Below are 17,353 nucleotides of genomic sequence, written 5' to 3'. Positions count from 1 at the left end.
GTCAGGGTTTATATTCCCTCCAACTCATCAGGCCTTCAAGAATTCACAGCAACAGTGTTACAGAGTACTATTATTTGGTAAAAAAAAAAATCATGAGCAGTCAAACTTTAGAAAAGCCTAGAAGACTTGTTTATGAACTGATGCAGAGTGAAATGAACTGAACCAGAAAAACACTGTACACATTAACAATAACATTTTGAGATGGATCGATTATGATGGGTACAACTCCTCTCAACAGATCAAAGAGAATGCTGAGAGCCTTGTTATGGAAAATGATAATCAAATCCAGAAAAACAACAGCAATATAAACTGTAAAGTCTGAATGTGGAGCAAAGCATACTACGTACCCTTTTAAAAATTTATGTTTTTTCTTTCTTTCTCATTTTCCCCCTTACCTCTAATTCCTCTTTCACAACATGAATAATATGGAAATATGTTAAATACAATTATATATAATATATATATAACTTTTACCAGATTGGTCACTGGGCTCAGAGAGGAAGGTAGGGTGGTAGAAAAATGTGGAACTCATAAACTTGCAAATGGACGAATGTTGAAAATTACCTTTGCATGTCACTGGAGGAAAAACTGTACACAGTGATGAGGTCACCTGTGGGAGAGGACTGTGCACACAGAAGGAGCTTAATAAATGCTTGTTGTGCTCATCATTGGGGCACAGGATTCTCTGCTTAAATCAATGTTTATTAAATATTGACTGACTTGATGACTCACTCAACAAACAAACCTTCTCACAGGCAACTATTTACTCTATGGAACCTTAAGCTCCCTTTTGAAAATTGAGTTGGTCACTGCCTTAGTAGGCAGATAGGAAATAAACATGGATTCAAGGCAAGACAATACAGTGGGAGGAGGGTGAACATCGGAATCCAAGGACCTGGGTTTGAATTTTACCTACTCTTTGCCATCTTTCTGACTTAAGGCAAGTTATTTAACCTCTCTCAGTCTCAGGTTTCTTATCTGTTGAATAAAGGAACTGTTGAGGTTCCAGTCCTAAAGCTTATCAATGTTGTTCATTTGTTTCAGTCCTGGCTGACTCTTTGTCACCTCTTTTGAATTTTTTTGGCAGAGATATTGGAGCAGTTTGCCATTTCTTCTCCTGATAATTTTACAGATGAAGAAACTGAAGCAAACAGGGCTAAGTGACTTACTCAGGGTCACATACCACATTTTCCCATGTATAAGATGCATCTTAATTTGAGAACCCAAAATTTGAAATATAATATATATTCCATAAAATTATTGAATTCAAATTTTATTCATCGTGAAATTCAAGGACCTTCTGCTCCTAGCTTTCAGGCATCTTTTGGTCAAATCTGGTGTGTGGACACATGTATAGTCCACTCTGTTTCATGAACCCAAAGTACCAATTGTGCCCTCTTTTGAAATCAGTAATTTCTTTTTTATCAGCAATTCTTCTTGTCCCCTGCTGAACCATCTTAGTGGGTTCAGGAATTCCACTTGTCCTTTGCTCTTCAATCCATCTCTTCAATTCCCTCCCTAACTCAGACCATTTGGCTGCCTTGCCTCTCATGGTCTTCTTCGGCCATGGCACTTTTGGTTAGATTTCTTCTTCCCAAAGCCAGTCTCAGATGGTTTTCTTAGTTTGAAGAGAACCAAACTGATGTTTAGCACAATTTCCATTCACTTTTGCAAACTGGATCACTTTGAACTTGAATTCAGCACTGTGCAAAAATCTTTTCTGAGTCATTTCTGGGCAGAAGGTGACAAAACAGAATCTAACATATTGGTAGTAAATGCAAAACAATGAGCACAAAGACAACAAGCATGAAAAAACAGAAAATGCAAGTATGAGATGCCCCCAGTTTTTAGACTCCAAATTTTTTTTTTGAAAAGGGTGTCTTATACATGGGGCAATTCAGTAGTTATTAGTTGAATGAGATTTGAACTGAGGTCTTCTTGAACTCCAGGTCCAGTGCTCTACCCATAGAACCACAGAACTGACTTGCTTTAAATCTATTAGCACAAGTTTCCAGAGAGTGACTGCATAGACTTAGGATATAAACCAAAAAAATGTGGGTTCCCCTTACATGAAGGGGAAGGATTGTAAGCCATGAGTGATGAGAGGGGCTTTCCATCTTACCTCCAAGTGAGGAGGAACCATATTGTCTCTTTGGGGTCCAATTTCCCTAAGTCTATGAGGTTACATGGTTATTCCAAAGATAATTCTGGGAATCTCCAAAGTCTAATCCTAAATTCCTAGAACATTTGAAATTACAAAGCAAATTCATTGAAGATTTCAAATTATTATGTGAGCCCTAGATAAGGTGCTTATTACTGACTCTCACAGGCTTTCAGGAGGAGGTTTGGGTGGGAATTTGATAGAGAAGGTTGACTCAGTGACTGTCCAGGGGTGAAATGAGGGTAGCCCCTGAAATTGGTACAGGCTATCTTTAAACTCTACCCGTGTTTGCCTCCCTGACAGCTCCACCCACTTCCATTGCTGTTGTGGCTGCTGACACACCTGCCCCATTCAGCCGCTACCAGGCTCAGAACTTCACCCTGGTCTGCATCGTATCAGGAGGGAAGCCAGCCCCTGTGGTGAGTGGTCCCAACAATCCCACCTTTCTCTCCTTTGGTCCACTTAGATGTAGGCATCCCAATCCCTGGACATCCCAAATGAAAGTTCAACAGGGAGATAGGGAAGGACCAAGAATGACACCCTGGTAGCCAAGTAGGCCTAAGTCAACTCGTAGAGTCTAAAGAGTTGAGTTTGAAGGACATTCTACTACTTTCTTATGATCTCGGAAAAATCACTTATCCTCTTTGAGAATCAATTTTCTCATTAACAAAACAAAAGAGGAAGACTGGATTATTTCCAAAATCCCCTTCAATTCTTGAGTTTATGATTTTATGAGCCATCCACAATATTTTTTGGTCCTACCTGTCCACAATGACCAGACCCATCATTTCCTCTAGTCCTCCCATCTTCCTTCAACATTCAGGCTCTCTGGGCTAAAAGAACATGGACTTATCACAGATCCTGAGGCTCAGAAAACAAGAGAAAGTTAATTTTAAAAAATTTAAAAAGAGAAAAAGGGAAAGTAATTATAATCTAACTGATTTCTTTTAGTGTCCACCTAAAATCCCCGAAGCCTTGGAAATACTCATTGTCATGGCTATTTTAAGGGATAATTTGAATGTGGTCAAAAAATGAGTGGTTGGAAAGGGCTAATCTGGGGTGATTTAGAAAAAGAGAACAGGGTGTAGAAACTGGCAGGAACCAGGGAGAAATTTGACTCAAGCCTTTCTCCTTGTGCTTTGTTCCCTCTGGCTAAGGGTACTGGATTTGGAACCATGACCTGGATCCACATCTTGTCTCTGATGCTCACTGCCTAAGTGGTTTTAGGTCATTTCCCCACACCTGAGTTTCTTCATCTGTAAAATCAGGAGGTTGAATTAGATTGCCTTCAAAGTCCCTTCCATTTCTAGAGTTATATGCCTATGGCCTGTCTTTAAATTTCACAATATACTGCTTTCTACTTTTGGGTAAGTCACATCTCTGTTAAGAACCTCTGTTTCTTCTATGAAATATGAGGAGGTAAATTCTTATCTACCTCTTAATCCTCTGGTGATTCCCAAAGGGCCTGACTGGTGGGCTTTGCTACAAAGACCCTTTGATTTAAAGGTCAATGTGAACCTCCACCAACTCCATTAGAAACCCAAATTTCCTCCTTAGATAAAAATGAACACAATAGAAAGAACAGATAAAAAGGTCCAAGGGAGCTCCTAGACCCCAGAGAAGATTGGGGAACAATCCCAGTCTCCCCACTCTATTCTTGTTACTTCCCCCCATTACCTGCCAACCCTGCAGTTACAGAGGGCCAGCAAGAGCCGCTGTCCTCCCCCATGGGTCATTTCTGATAGCCCCCCCCCCTTAGCCCCTTCATTCCCACTGCCACTGCCAACAGTGCCATAGGGCTCTTGAGAACTTTCGAAGACCAAGCCCCTAAGGTTTCACACATCAAATATTCCCCCCTTTAAAAATATTTCTCAGCACCCCCACACACAATATTCTGCCAGTTCCTGGCATCTGCCTGGGATGTCGGAAGCTCAGAGGAATCCTTTGATATAAATTACAATTCGGCTTTTGAAGCACTTTTTAAAAAACCCAAAGCAGTCCTTTATAAGCAAGCGACATGCATTTTTGGAGGCTTTAACTCTGACAGATTGGCCTCTCTTGTATTTGATTCCACCCCCCCCATCCCACCCCAATCTCACACACACACACACACACACATACACCTCCTGTCACTAATTCTGCCTTCTCTCATCCCCATTGTCTTCCTCTTCTCTCTTTCTTCCTCTCTTTCCTTCCCTCCCTTCCCTCCTGGGATCCAACCTCCCTCAGAGAAGCTTCCCACGTGTTCACCAACCCCTTTCCTCAGCTCCCATCGATTTATTTATTCGATTTATTAAAGAGACACCCGTTTCCCACAGGCCTCTAAGCGCATGTACCAAAATATAAAAACAACAAATTGAATTAAATTCCACAGCTCAAAACTTGAATTCCCCATTAAAAGAGAAAGCTAGAGGACAATTTTCTTTCTCCAGAGCTGCACACCTATCTCCCTCCCACACAAGCACACCTGCTCAGACTTTAGACACACACACACACACACACACACACACACACACACACACAGAGACACTTTTCTCCCATTTCTTCTTCCAATATCTTTCTAATTTCCCCCACTCAAGAGCTCCCATCCTCCTGCTCAAAAACCAAGTCCCTTCCCAAGAAGCTGCCAAGGTGTTCAAGTGAGGGTTCCCTCTGATGACTAATATATCCAGAATCCCTCACCAGGCACTGTGAGGTATAGCTCCCTTGGAAAAAGGCATGATCTATTCCTCCAGAAAGCAAACTTGTCTGTTAGTCCCTGCCTCCAGGAAATACCCAGTCTAATAGGGAAGACAGTTAGACCCTGACCGGCGAAGTCAACTTCCAACTTGATGAGAGAGTTATAGGAATTTATATCAATCAAAGGGGAACCCAGATTTAGAATGTTAAAGGACCAGAAGTCAACTAGTTCAACCCCCTTTTTAGAGGAAGAACCTGAAACTCTTGGAAGGTTATACAAGTAATTAGCTTCTGAGGTGAGATTTGAACCCAGTTCCTATAATTCTCAAGTTCCCTTCCTCCAGAAGTTTCTATTCCAATGGGAAAGATGTCATTTTCTTCCCTCAAGGAGCCAGACCCCCCACTCCTTGATGAAAGAAAGAGTCCCTTTCCTCAAGAAACTCCAAGTTTAAGAGCCAAGACACAACCCTGACCTCCAGGAGGAGGATGGAAATGTCACAAACCTTAGGTTGCTGCTACGAGAGAGACATGCCCCCTATCCCTTAGATAGTTCCCAGTCTAAAGGAGGAAGCAAGAGAAATACACAAACCAAGGAAAACATTTAAAAATGATTCATCTGCAGCTATAATTGTATACCTCATGTTAAACAACCTCCAGATTGGAAAATCAGGTTTTATGCAACAGATGAATTGGGAGACAATTCCTCCCATTAGAAACAAACTCACCCTGGGAGTCCTTTAATTAGTCACACACTCCCCACCCCCCAGTGCATTTGAAATATGCAAAAATGAATTCCTGTATTTTTTCCAGAGTATATTTAATAGATTAAAACTCTAGCTTCCTCCTGGTTTTCTGGGCCAAAACTACAAAACAATATCATGATTAACCTAAAACAGCAATAAATTCAAATATTGTCTGAATTGGTCTTTGGCCTGAGTAATGTGATTTGTTTAAAGCAGAGAAACCAAATGATACTGATTATGGAGGAGAAGGTAGCTTAGGATGGTACCTATGGCACAGATAAGCCAAACAATAATTATTCCAAGAATAGAGAATTGAGCTGAGGAGATATATATGGACAGTGGTGGAAGTCTGCTTGGAGGGAGAAGAATGGACAAGGGCACTCCCAGAAGACTTCCTGGAGGGATTGGGTCTTGAACCCTATCATTCTCTGGCTCCCTTATGTGATCATTTATACCCTTCCATTTTAGGTTTACTTCAAGCGAGATGGTGAACCCATTGAAGCTGTGTCCCTGTCAGAACCCGCCGTTGGAACAGCTGCCCTCCAAGACAGTCGGGCATTTCGTAGCCTGCTGCATCGCGATCTGGATGATACTAAGATGCAGAAATCACTCTCCCTACTGGATGCTGAGGGCAGGGGTGGGCATCCCTATACAGAGGGGCCCTTCCGGGGCCTGACCCCAGACCCAAGTCTTGTCCTCCAACCTACAACTGAGAACATCCCAGAGACTGTGGTGAGCCGAGAGTTCCCCCGATGGGTCCACAGCGCAGAGCCTGTTTATTTCCTGCGTCATAGCCGAGCCCCAGGAAGCGATGGCACTGTGGAGGTGCGGGCCCTGCTCACCTGGACCCTCAACCCTCAGGTGGACAATGAGGCTCTCTTCAGCTGTGAGGTCAAGCACCCGGCTCTCTCCATGCCCATGCAGGCTGAGGTCACCCTTGGTAAGACCATGTAGAAATGGGTCTCTCAGACCTTTCAGAACTGAGACACTATGTGGGAGGGTGGAGATCAGAGTAAAGGTCAGATTACCAAGGTAGGGTCATGCTCATGGAGGTTAAGATCTGGAGGTAAGAAAATATAAGAATATAGAAGTGAGATCAGGTAAATTTACTAAGCTGACATTTTGTTTTCTAAGGGTCCTCCCAGCTCTGACATCTAATGATTCTTCCTAATTTTTCAGAAGATTCTAGGAACAAAAAAAAAAAGAAATATTCTAAGATAGGGGATAAATCCTCAAAAAGGTGAGGACCTAGTCCTGACCCTGGACATCTTACCTCATCTAGAAGGATATAACATCTACCCTTTTCCTGTGCCCCTTCCTTCACACACACCCCCACACACATTCTATACACATACACATACGCACGGACACCTACCTGACCCCACACCTGCTCTTTTTTAGCTATGGCCTGAGGAAGATTCTAATTAATGGAATTCAATCCAGCATTTCAAATCAACAAGCCTTTATTAAGGTTTTGTACAAAGCCCTGAGACAGAAAGCAAATGCAGAGGAGGTAGTAATTGGGGGGGCCAAGATACGAAGATAAATTAAGCAAAATCACTGCCTTTTGTAAGTCTGAAAAGTAATATAGAGGTAGACCCAAATGTGTATATAGTCACGCCTGTATGCAGATTCATGTTTCCCTATTCACACATGTACACACATGCAGTTGATATACATGAGCATATATTCCTATGTGTAGCTGTCTATGTGTGCTCTGTGTGCATGTGTGTAGATGTGTATGCATTGTATGTGTGTGAATATACATGTGTGTTCATATATATCTTTCATTTTACCCTCACAATTTGAAAGGTGTTATTATTATCCACTTTATGAAAGAGGAAGCTTAATTAGACAAAGGTTAAGTGATTTGCCCAGAGTTCCCTGACTAATAAATATCTGAGATCATGTTTGAACTCAGGTCTCCTTGAATCAAGGTCCAACATTCTACTTCCTTTGAGTACTAGCTATCTCAATGCAAAATGATTTATGCCAATTGATATTGGACAAATAATGATATTCTTCTTTAGACCTGCTCAGAGGATGGAGAGAGAGAGCTACCAGTTGGGAGCCAGGAGGGTTTTCAATAGGAGGTAGCATTTGAAATGAGCCTTGATAAATTCATTTACACAAGAGTGTTAATCAGCTAATCAGAATAAGAGATCACATTTCTATAGAGTTTTAAGATTGTTGTAAAGGCAGAGAAACTAAGCTCACATGCCAGAAAATACTAGTTGTGTGACTTTAGGCTAGTCACTTTCCTTTCTCTGGACCTCAATTTCCCCATCTGTAAAATGAATGGGTATAACTATAAAGACAAGCTCTACCATCAAAGGATCTGTATCCAAATAATAGCTCTACCTTTGTGACCTTGGACAAGACCCCTAATATCGCTGAGCCTCAGTTTCCTTATCCTCTTGACCACTGAGGTTACTTCCAGTTCTAATTCTCTGGTCTTGTAACTCTAGGGTCCTTCCATTCATAAATCTTCAATAACTCGTACCGGAGAGAGTGAAAGTATAACCCTTGCCATCTGACTGAAGAAGAAACTGAGGCCAATAATGAAGTAATGCTTTGAACCCAATCCATCCAAGGTTGCCATTGCAATAAGGAAGACAATACTTTGGGTCTCTAATATTTTGGGCAACATAATGGGTGAGTTTAAGGAGTTAAAAATAGGGGGACATATCCAAATCATATAGTGGAGGCAGACACAGTCATGTAAAGCCAAACTTGTCCTGTGTTCAGTATTCCTTCCTAGCTTTGGAGAGAGTTTCACCCCCAACAAAATTTCCCCCTTCCAGATCTCAGTCTTTTAGAATTTCACTTTGATTCTTAGCAGATTGACTGATGATACCAAGAGGAATAGCAAACAGATGGAATAAGAGAGCCAAGATCTGGGCAAGATCAGAGCATTGGACTGAAAACAATAAGATGGAATTCAATTTTAATAAGGATAAATGCAAAATCTTCTACATGGATTAAAAAATATCACAAAAAATAGGATGGCGGAGGCAATGATTATATAGTTCCCTCAGAAAAAAGATCTGGGGGGTCTAAGTGGACTACATATGCAATAGGAGTCAGTCAAGAAATGCTGGTGTGACCTTAGATCATATTAAGACAAGAGACCAAGTTTCCAAGAATGAGGAAGTAATAATCTTGCTATCATGGTCAAATTATGGTGTTCTATTTTAAGCATCTTAATTGAGAAGGGACATTGATGAGACAGAGAGCACCCAGAGGAGGAGAGCCAGGATGGTGAAGGACCTTGAGACCATGTCATATGTGCATCAGTTGAAGGAAATGAGGATTTAGTTTGGTAATGGGGAATATGGTATCTGAAGGGCTACCTATGGGGAAGAGGGTCTATGATATGCCTTGTGTGGCCCTGGGGGTACAGAGCCAAGAGCAATGCCTGGAAAATAGATACAAAGAGGGCAATTTGGGTTGGATGTCAGGAAAAGCCATATAATAATAATCAGAACTGCCTCAAAGTGAAATGGACTGCCTGGAGAGGTGCTGGTTATAATGGGATTCATTTCAAGTATGGGTTGACCTAGATGGCTGCTGAGGTCATTTCCCTGATTCTGTAATTCAGTAAAGTACATGATAAGTTTAATGGCCATACTGTAAACTTCAAAGGTAAGGATAACATTTGTTTTGTTTTGTTTTTTTAAAAAAACTTCCATTCTTCCAGGAAAATGCTCCCCTCAGAAAGGGAACTGACCATCACCCAGGGGTCTCAGTTCAGAACACAACACTTCAGAGACTTAAATTTATATCTAAGGAGCCCCAATCTTTTCCAAGTAATATTATAGTTTTAGAGGCAGAAGGATGTTCAGAAGCTAACTAGTCCAATATTTTCATTTTATGGATGAGTAAGCTGAGACCCAGAAAGAAAAAGAGACTTGCCCAAGGTCACAGAAGTAATAAGAGGCAGAACTAAGATTTGAACCCAGATCCTCAAATTCCAATTCTGCCTCCTCTTTGAACTTCATTAAGTCTTGAGCCTATGCTATCCCTGCAGTATCTTAGCCATTACATTTCTAGGCATGTTCTCTTCTCCTAAGGTTACACTGACTCACTGCTTACTCTGCCATTTGGTTCCTAGAAATAGAATCCCTCCTAGTATCATAGGAGTTAGAAGGAAACTGAGGATGTAGACTGGAAAGTATCAAAAAAGTCATTTAGTCAAGAAGTTCTCAGAGACAACTTGAGCTTTCTAATATTTTGACAACTATTTTCATATGATTTTCTTCCTTTGTAAATCCCATGTATTTTATCTTATAAATTTCAAATCATTATTCTGAGAAGGGTTCCATAGATGTCACCAGACCTCCAAGGAGAACCAGGACATAGAAAAGGTTAAGAATCCCTGACTCAGTCCAATATTCTCATTTTACTGAAGAAGAACCTAAGGCTGAAAAAAGCAGAAACCACCTACCAAATACACCAAGGCAGGTCATATATAACAGAGCCTAGCTCTTCCAATTCTAAATCCAGCACTCCTTCCTCTCTAGAACCACTATCTTAGCCTGTTCCATTGACTAGTCCCATTTACCTCTCTGGCTTCTTCCTCTGATTCTTTCCCCTTTCTTTTATGTCTCCAATTACTTGAACAGAAACTCAGCCAACTGCCACTTCTGCCTAATGAAGCATTTCCTCAGCTCTAGGTCCAAGGATAAAGGAAAGCCAATTCCCTTTTTTGTGAGACATTTGCTGTCTTTGAGATCAGTTCCTCTCCTATCTGCCTCTTCCTAAAAGAAAAGAGAGATATGGAAGGCAGGTACTACAAAGAATTTTATGGTAAATGGAGAATTGAGGTGAATCCTCCAAGCAGCTCAACCTCAGGCTCTGAATGACCTACCTTTGCCAATGCTTAGCCTATGACCTCCCATTGGACCTTTTTTTGAGTACCTGCCACTCCTGTCTCTTATTGTAGGCTTCCAGGCTAATAACCACTTCCACATTGTCCCTTTCCAAGCACTTGGGAAAGAAAATAGCATAAATACAGGCAAGCTCCACACACAGAGAGATACCATTCCAAAAGTATTGAGGTTGTTTTGGGGGGTTTATAGAAAGAGCCCCAGTTGCCCCTGGGGCAGTGAAAAGAGGGCTGAATTAAAGGACCTACATCCAAATTTCAGCTCTTCTATTTCCTAACCATGAGACCTTTAGCAAATCACTTAATGAGTTTCTTATTTATAAAGTGAGGAAGTGGGATGAAATTTAGCTTCCAAGCCATTTCCAGCTCTATATTTATATTCGAATGATCTTAGAAGCAATAGCTGTGAGTTAGGATCCCTCCGGTGACCTATATGACTCCAGACAAAACATTTCCCCTTTATGGACCTCAATTTCCTTCTGTGTAAGCATGGAACATAATCCCTGGCCCATTTCTTTCACATAGATATCAAGAGGCTCAAATGATGATGTGATATATGCAAGAGTGCTATGCAAAGTATAATTGGCACTGGGTAGCAGAGATATGGCAAATGTTTGCTACTAATTAATTCAGTCCATCATAGCTATTGTATTCAATTCAACAAACATTTATTGGGTAAGCACCTAGTATATTTAAGACAGAGAGACTGAATGTTGTAGTAAAGAGTTGACCCAGGAGTCAGGTAGACCTGAGTTCCAGTCTTAACAGTGTGTCTATCTGCCTAGGCTAGGTTATTGGGATAATATTTGTAAAGCATTTCAGATAGTAGGTGCTTATTAAATGTACCTCAGTTCATCTAGGAAGTACAGTGGATTGCCCACCAACCCTGCAGTCAGGAAAACATGGGTTCAAATTTGATCTCAGACACTTAGCACTTACTAGCTGTTTGACCTTGGGCAAGTCACTTAACCTTGATTGCCTCCTATGCAGGACCATCTCCAGTTGTCCTAATTCACATCTGGCCTCTACACCCAGATGTGTCTAGAGGAGAAAGTGAGACTGGTGACTTAGTAGAGCACCCTCTCACTCAAAGTCAATTCATTTGCTTGTCTTGGCATCACCTCCCTGATGCCGTGGTCTTCTTCAAGAATGAAGGACAGGGGTAGCTAGGTGGCATAGTAGATAGAGCACTGGTCCTGAAGTCAGGAGGAACTGAGATCAAATCCAGCCTCAGACACTTATTAATTATCTAGCTGTGTGACCTTCAGCAAGCCACTTAACCCCATTGTCCTGCAAAAACTAAAGAAAAGAAAAGAAAAAAGAATGAAGGGCAAACAAAAACAGAGCCTAAGTTGGCTTAAATTTCCTTGACTTCCTCATCAAACTGTTGACTACACAGGTCATTAAATGCCAACCTCTTTGTAGTAACATTGAAGCCATTCTATACTTGTAAAGTTGATTTTTTTCTAAAACTCAAATACAAAGCTTACCCTATTAAGTTCATCTTACTAGATTCAAACCAACATTCTAGCTTGTCAAGATCTTTTCAGAACCTGACAGTCATTCAGAGTACTTGCTCTCCCTCCCAGTTTGGCATCATGTGCAAATTGTATAAGCCTTAATAAGCACTAAAAAACAGTACTAGATTTTAGAACCAGATGACCTGAGTTTAAGTTTTGACTCTGCTGCTTGCTACCTTTACAACCCTGAGCAACTCATTTCCTCTTCTTTAAAGCAAGCGGTTTGATAAATCATGATTTCTATTCTCTTTCTAGCCCTTGAGACTATGATCCTTTGATTTCATCCAAATCACTGATAAAAATGACCCAGATATCTCTGGGGCATTTCACTAGAAACCTCCTTCCCTACTTAACTACTACTGAATGTAGCTTTTCAATCAGTTCAGAATCTAAACTACTGTCATGTAGCCCATATCTCTCCATCTTCTTTCAAGAATAGCATGAAAGACCTTGTCAAATGTTTTTCTAAGATGTAGGCAAACCATGTCTATAACATTCTAAAACTGGTCCCCCAAAAGTAAATGAGGTTAGCTTGCATTTGTTCTTGATGAAACCTCATTTGCTCTTTTGTAGCTACTGTTTCCTTTTCTAGATAATGATTAGCCTTCCCTTTAATTACAGAAATTTGTCAGGAATCAAAGTCAATATCCCCAACCCCCCATAGTTGTTAGATTCTGTTCTTTTTCCTTTAAAAAAAGGGACAATATTTGTATTTCTCTGATCCTGCAATGCCTCTTTCTATCTCCAAGGCCTTTCAAACATCCTTGACGACAACTCAGCAAACACATCTGTCAGTTCTTTCAATACCTGAGGATCTAGTTCATCTAGGCCAGGGGACATTAACTCATCAAGGGCAACCTGAGACTTTCTTACTGTCTTCTTATTTGGGGGGGGGGGGACTTCAATTCAGCTCCTTACTGACCAGCCTCTGCAGTTTAAAGATCATTCTTCTTGCCAAAAAAAAGTCAAATCAGAACTGAGAAGCTGTCTTCTCTCTGATGTCTGTTCTCACCAGCCCCTTCCAACCCCACCAGTGATCTTAATCCTTTTTTTAATCCTCCTCTTTTCCCCATCAGAGCAGAAAAATCTTTTTGTTGTTGTTGTCGTCAACAACCTTAGCTCATCAGAAGCATTAGCACTGTTGATGCGGTTCTTAAAGAACCTGAGCACCCGGGAATGTATTAAACATGCTACCTGCTTTCCTTCCATCCCCTGAATGTCTTTTCTTTTTCAATCTAAGCTGATTGGCATGTTCTTTATGCACCTACATTAGGGTTTTTTTAGGCAACTCCACTCATCTGAACTATTTCTCTTTGTGTCTTCAAAATCTCTTTCTTAAGTATGTCCCATACTTGGATTGGCTTTACCCCATAAAATTTTAAGTCATAGGATTCTACCTATACTTTCTCTGAATTATTTGAAATCTGTTCTAAAGTCTGGGATGCATATCATATTAAAGCCAACTTCCCTTCATTCTCTACCACCAATGAAGAGGTCACTTTCCTTCCCAAGATTTTTCAATTAGCAAGTGGTACATCCTTATTAGTGTTGGTCCCTCCACCTTCTGAAAGATGAAATGATCATCATGGTGAATTGAGAAGTGATTAGGTTCTCTGCTTCTAGTAAAGAGAGATAGCTCTAATGTACACCTGGATAACTGAAAACCCCTTCACAACTAGATCATGCCTCAAGGTCAAGGTTGTAAGCTGTCAACTGACTTCCTCACCCATTGCTCTTTTTGACAAGTCTTCTGCAGGATACATTCCAACATCAATATCACATCTGTTCCTGTATCTATTGATTTCCCAAAAAGTACTCTCCACTGTACTTCTCCAGTCTGGTTTTGGATTACTTCACATGAAGACTTCCTTCTAATAGACTATGTTATTCTATTCTGCTTTGGATGATCCTGTTATTTAAATTCCAAATGAAGGATATGCCTAATTCTAAAGTTCAGAACCACAGGTCATCCAAGAGTCTCATACCACAAAAGAACAATGATACTCATGAATTCAGCTTTGCCTTCTTTGGATTCCTCATCTAGCGCACTTCTGAATTGACATCTGATGCCTCAGATTTAACTGTTTGCTCCTTTATTAGATTATGTCTCTTGTAAATTTGAGGTCATCATCACTATTAGTCTTTCTTCCTACATTGTAGTTTTTTCTGGGATAAAAATACCACCTTTGCCTCTAAGATATTCAGTTCCTTGCCCCAGACTTCATAATCTTTAATAATACTTTCCAAGTTTCTTCTAGCATCATCATTAAAATTCCAGCAGGAGGAATAGTTAGCTGGTTTAATAAGCTTTAGGTCTTGGTTACATGTCCCTAGAAATTAGTAGGTCTCTCTAGTTATCTTAGACACAAAGAGATAACTCACTCAACCCCATTCAGCGGGAAGTCACCAACCATCATCACTCCTCTGAAGCTGATGGATAGTCTTGCCCTTGCTGGCATCAGTGGTTTCATATCCTCATTTCCTGGAGGTCAAGCAACTGCGTCTTTCTTCTTCAGGAAATTCCCCATAGCTTTTTCTGATCTCTACATGCTCCATAGTTTACTTTCTTCTCTATGGGACCTGGATATCTCAGTTTGACTACAGCTGTTTCCTGTTACTAGAATGTCTTCTTCATCTATGGAAAGGACCAACTCTACAGAAGAACTGAACCTCAGTGATACAAAGAATCTCAGGGGAACTATCATGATCAAGAAAAATCCTTCCTAGCATTCCTAGTTAGTCCTCACCTCACCTTCACTCCAGTGTTGGAGAACCACCATCTTTCCTAGGAAGCCCAGTCTTCCTGTTTCAGATTCAGTTGAAAGCGATCTCTTCTCCTTCAAAATTCCACATATCCCATGTCATTTTCCACTATTCACCATATTGTGATAGAAAGAGCCTTGATTTAGAATGAAAAGATTTAATCCAAATAACAGCATAGTAGATTTGGGGTCAGGAAGGGCTGAGTTTGAATCCTGCCTCAATATACACTAACTCTGAAAAAAACAATCTGGGACTCAGTTTCCTCATTTGCATAAGTAATAGGGTCAAAAATCAGTGAACTCCAAGATCCTTTTCCAATTCTAAATCCATGATCCTATGACCTGGATCTGAACCTGACAAGGTGCTTAACAGCTGTGTGACCTTGGGCAAGTCACTTTATCCTCAATTTCCAAATCTACAAAATAGGGACATAATATTTGGCCTCCCTATTTTATGAGTTGATGTGAGAATGAACTTTTCAAACCGTACAACCCATGAGATGTCTGAGAACTTGTTTTGATTCTTCATCTCTGTTTCTCCCTCTTCCACTTACTCCTGCTTAGAATTCATAGTAGGTGTTTCATAAATACAACTCTCATTCTGAGTTGATGTAAGAATTTAAATTTGGCAGAATTTAAACTCTAGGTGAAACAAGCAACTTTTAGGATCATTGATTCATTGGTGGAAGCAATCTTAAATGTCAGTGAGGCCAACTCCCTTCCTTAATGAGGAATATAAAAGCTATTTCTCTAGTGACTTCAGATTTACAAAATACTTTCCTCACATTTGTCCTGGGAAGGCATTCAGGTCTGGGATTCTTATCTCTATTTAATAGATGAAGAAACTGAGGGAAACAAAAGTAGCCCATCCAAGACCACACAGCTGAGAAGAATAGAGCAAGGCCAGAAACCCAAGTCTCCTGACTCTCTCTTCCCTGGCAACCCCACTGGGTAGGGAGAAAGGAGTTGGGGCCAGAGACCCACTGGATTCATTCTTTTCTTATTTATTTAAGGCAATGGGGTTAAGTGACTTGCCAAAGGTCACACAGCTAGGTTATTATTAAGTGTCTGAGGTCAAATTGGAACTCAGGTCCTCCTGACTCCAAGGTCAGTACTCTATCCATTGTGCCACCTAGCTGCCCCCAGATTCATTCTTTTAAGAGAGCATACACTCTACATCATAATAAAACTTTCCCATAATAAAAGAAAAGAAAAGAAAAACTTTCACCTCCAAGTCCTTCTTCCTCACAGTTCTTATAAACAAGAGGGGGAAGAGATTGTTTTTTCCATTGTTCTTCCACTGAAGAAATTGAGACCTGGAGTAGGGAAGTGACTTGTCCAAATTTGCACATTGAATTAAGACCAGAGACAGGACCAGACCTTAAGATCTCCTCACTCAACTTTGGGGGGGGGGGGTGATTTAAAACTTTCATCCATGTGAGGCACCTCCAGTGTAGGAATTCTCTCCATCAAGTTGTACCAGAAATCTTGATGGTAACATAGTCCTAGAGAGTTGCCAAAAGGGTACCAGAAGCTTAAATAACTTGTCTTCAGTTTCATTAACATATGATGTGGAATTTGAACCCAGATCTTGCTCATCCAAGTTCTGCCCTCCATCTTCTGTGTCCAGAAGGAAAGAAAAGCGCAGACATGGAAGCCAGAGGATAAAGGCTCAAATCCTGGATGACATTGTTGTGTGAAAGTGAGACTGAGAGAGGTCAGTGATGAGTGTGGGGAGCAATGAGGAGGCAAGGAAAGAAGGGAGAATGTTCTCTGAGAAAGGAAATGGTCTAACTAGAGAGAAGGACCTTGGGTAAGAGAAGGATCTCGGTCATCTCTTGACTCGTTATCTCATCTACAAAATGCAGGAGTCAGGAGAGATAAAATGGAGAACATTCTTGAATGACTTTTATCAGGGTTGTGGGGAGAGACTTTAAAATATAGAATGCCAAAGCCAAGAGGACCCTTAGAACACAAAACATCAGAGCTGGAAGGACTCTTAGAACAGAGGATGTCAGAGCTGGGGAGGGACCTTAAAAACACAGTATTGGAACTGGAAGGAAAATGGAACATCAGAACTGGGATGGGGCTAAGAACACAGAATGTCAGAGTTGGAAGGGCCCTTAAAACATGGAATGTCAGGGTTGGGAGGGCCCTTACAACACAGGATGTCAGAGCTGGAGGGGACCTTAGAACACAGAATATTGGGGTTGGAAGGAAAATAGAACAACAGCACTGGAATGGGACTAAGAACACAGAATGTCAGAGCCTACCGAATATTAAATATTAATTCTAAAAGAAACTTAGAGATAATCTAGTCCATCCCAACCATACAGGTGAGGAAGCTGAGGCCCAGAGAGCTAGCAGGACAGGTCATCCAAAAGTATAATGCAGTATAAAGGCAGCTAGGTGGCAGATTGGATGGAGAACTGGCCCTGGAGTCAGCAGGACCTGAGTTCAAATGTGACTTCAGACACTTAATAACATAGCTGTGTGACCTTGGGCAAGTCACTTTACCACATTGCCTTAAATAAATAAAATTTTTAAAAATATTTTTAAAAGAGTACAATGCTGAGTCCCCTGAGTCCCCTACCCCCAGT

At 40.9% G+C, this 17,353-nt stretch overlaps 1 protein-coding gene across 1 annotated transcript in view; it reads left to right on the top strand.

Annotated features, from left to right (window-relative positions):
• Window positions 1–17,353, top strand: part of IGSF21 (immunoglobin superfamily member 21) — an 87,590-nt gene that overhangs the window by 48,093 nt on the left and 22,144 nt on the right. The window contains exons 2-3 of the mRNA XM_074216822.1: window positions 2,465–2,580; window positions 6,052–6,523. Of these exons, the coding sequence (XP_074072923.1) occupies window positions 2,465–2,580; window positions 6,052–6,523 (588 nt within the window). The remainder of the gene's footprint in view (window positions 1–2,464; window positions 2,581–6,051; window positions 6,524–17,353) is intronic.

This window comes from Macrotis lagotis, chromosome 1, assembly GCF_037893015.1.
Source record: "Macrotis lagotis isolate mMagLag1 chromosome 1, bilby.v1.9.chrom.fasta, whole genome shotgun sequence".
Lineage (NCBI taxonomy): Eukaryota > Metazoa > Chordata > Mammalia > Peramelemorphia > Peramelidae > Macrotis > Macrotis lagotis.
Note: the sequence above shows the minus strand (reverse complement) of the source record. Positions and strands in the feature narration are given on the sequence as shown.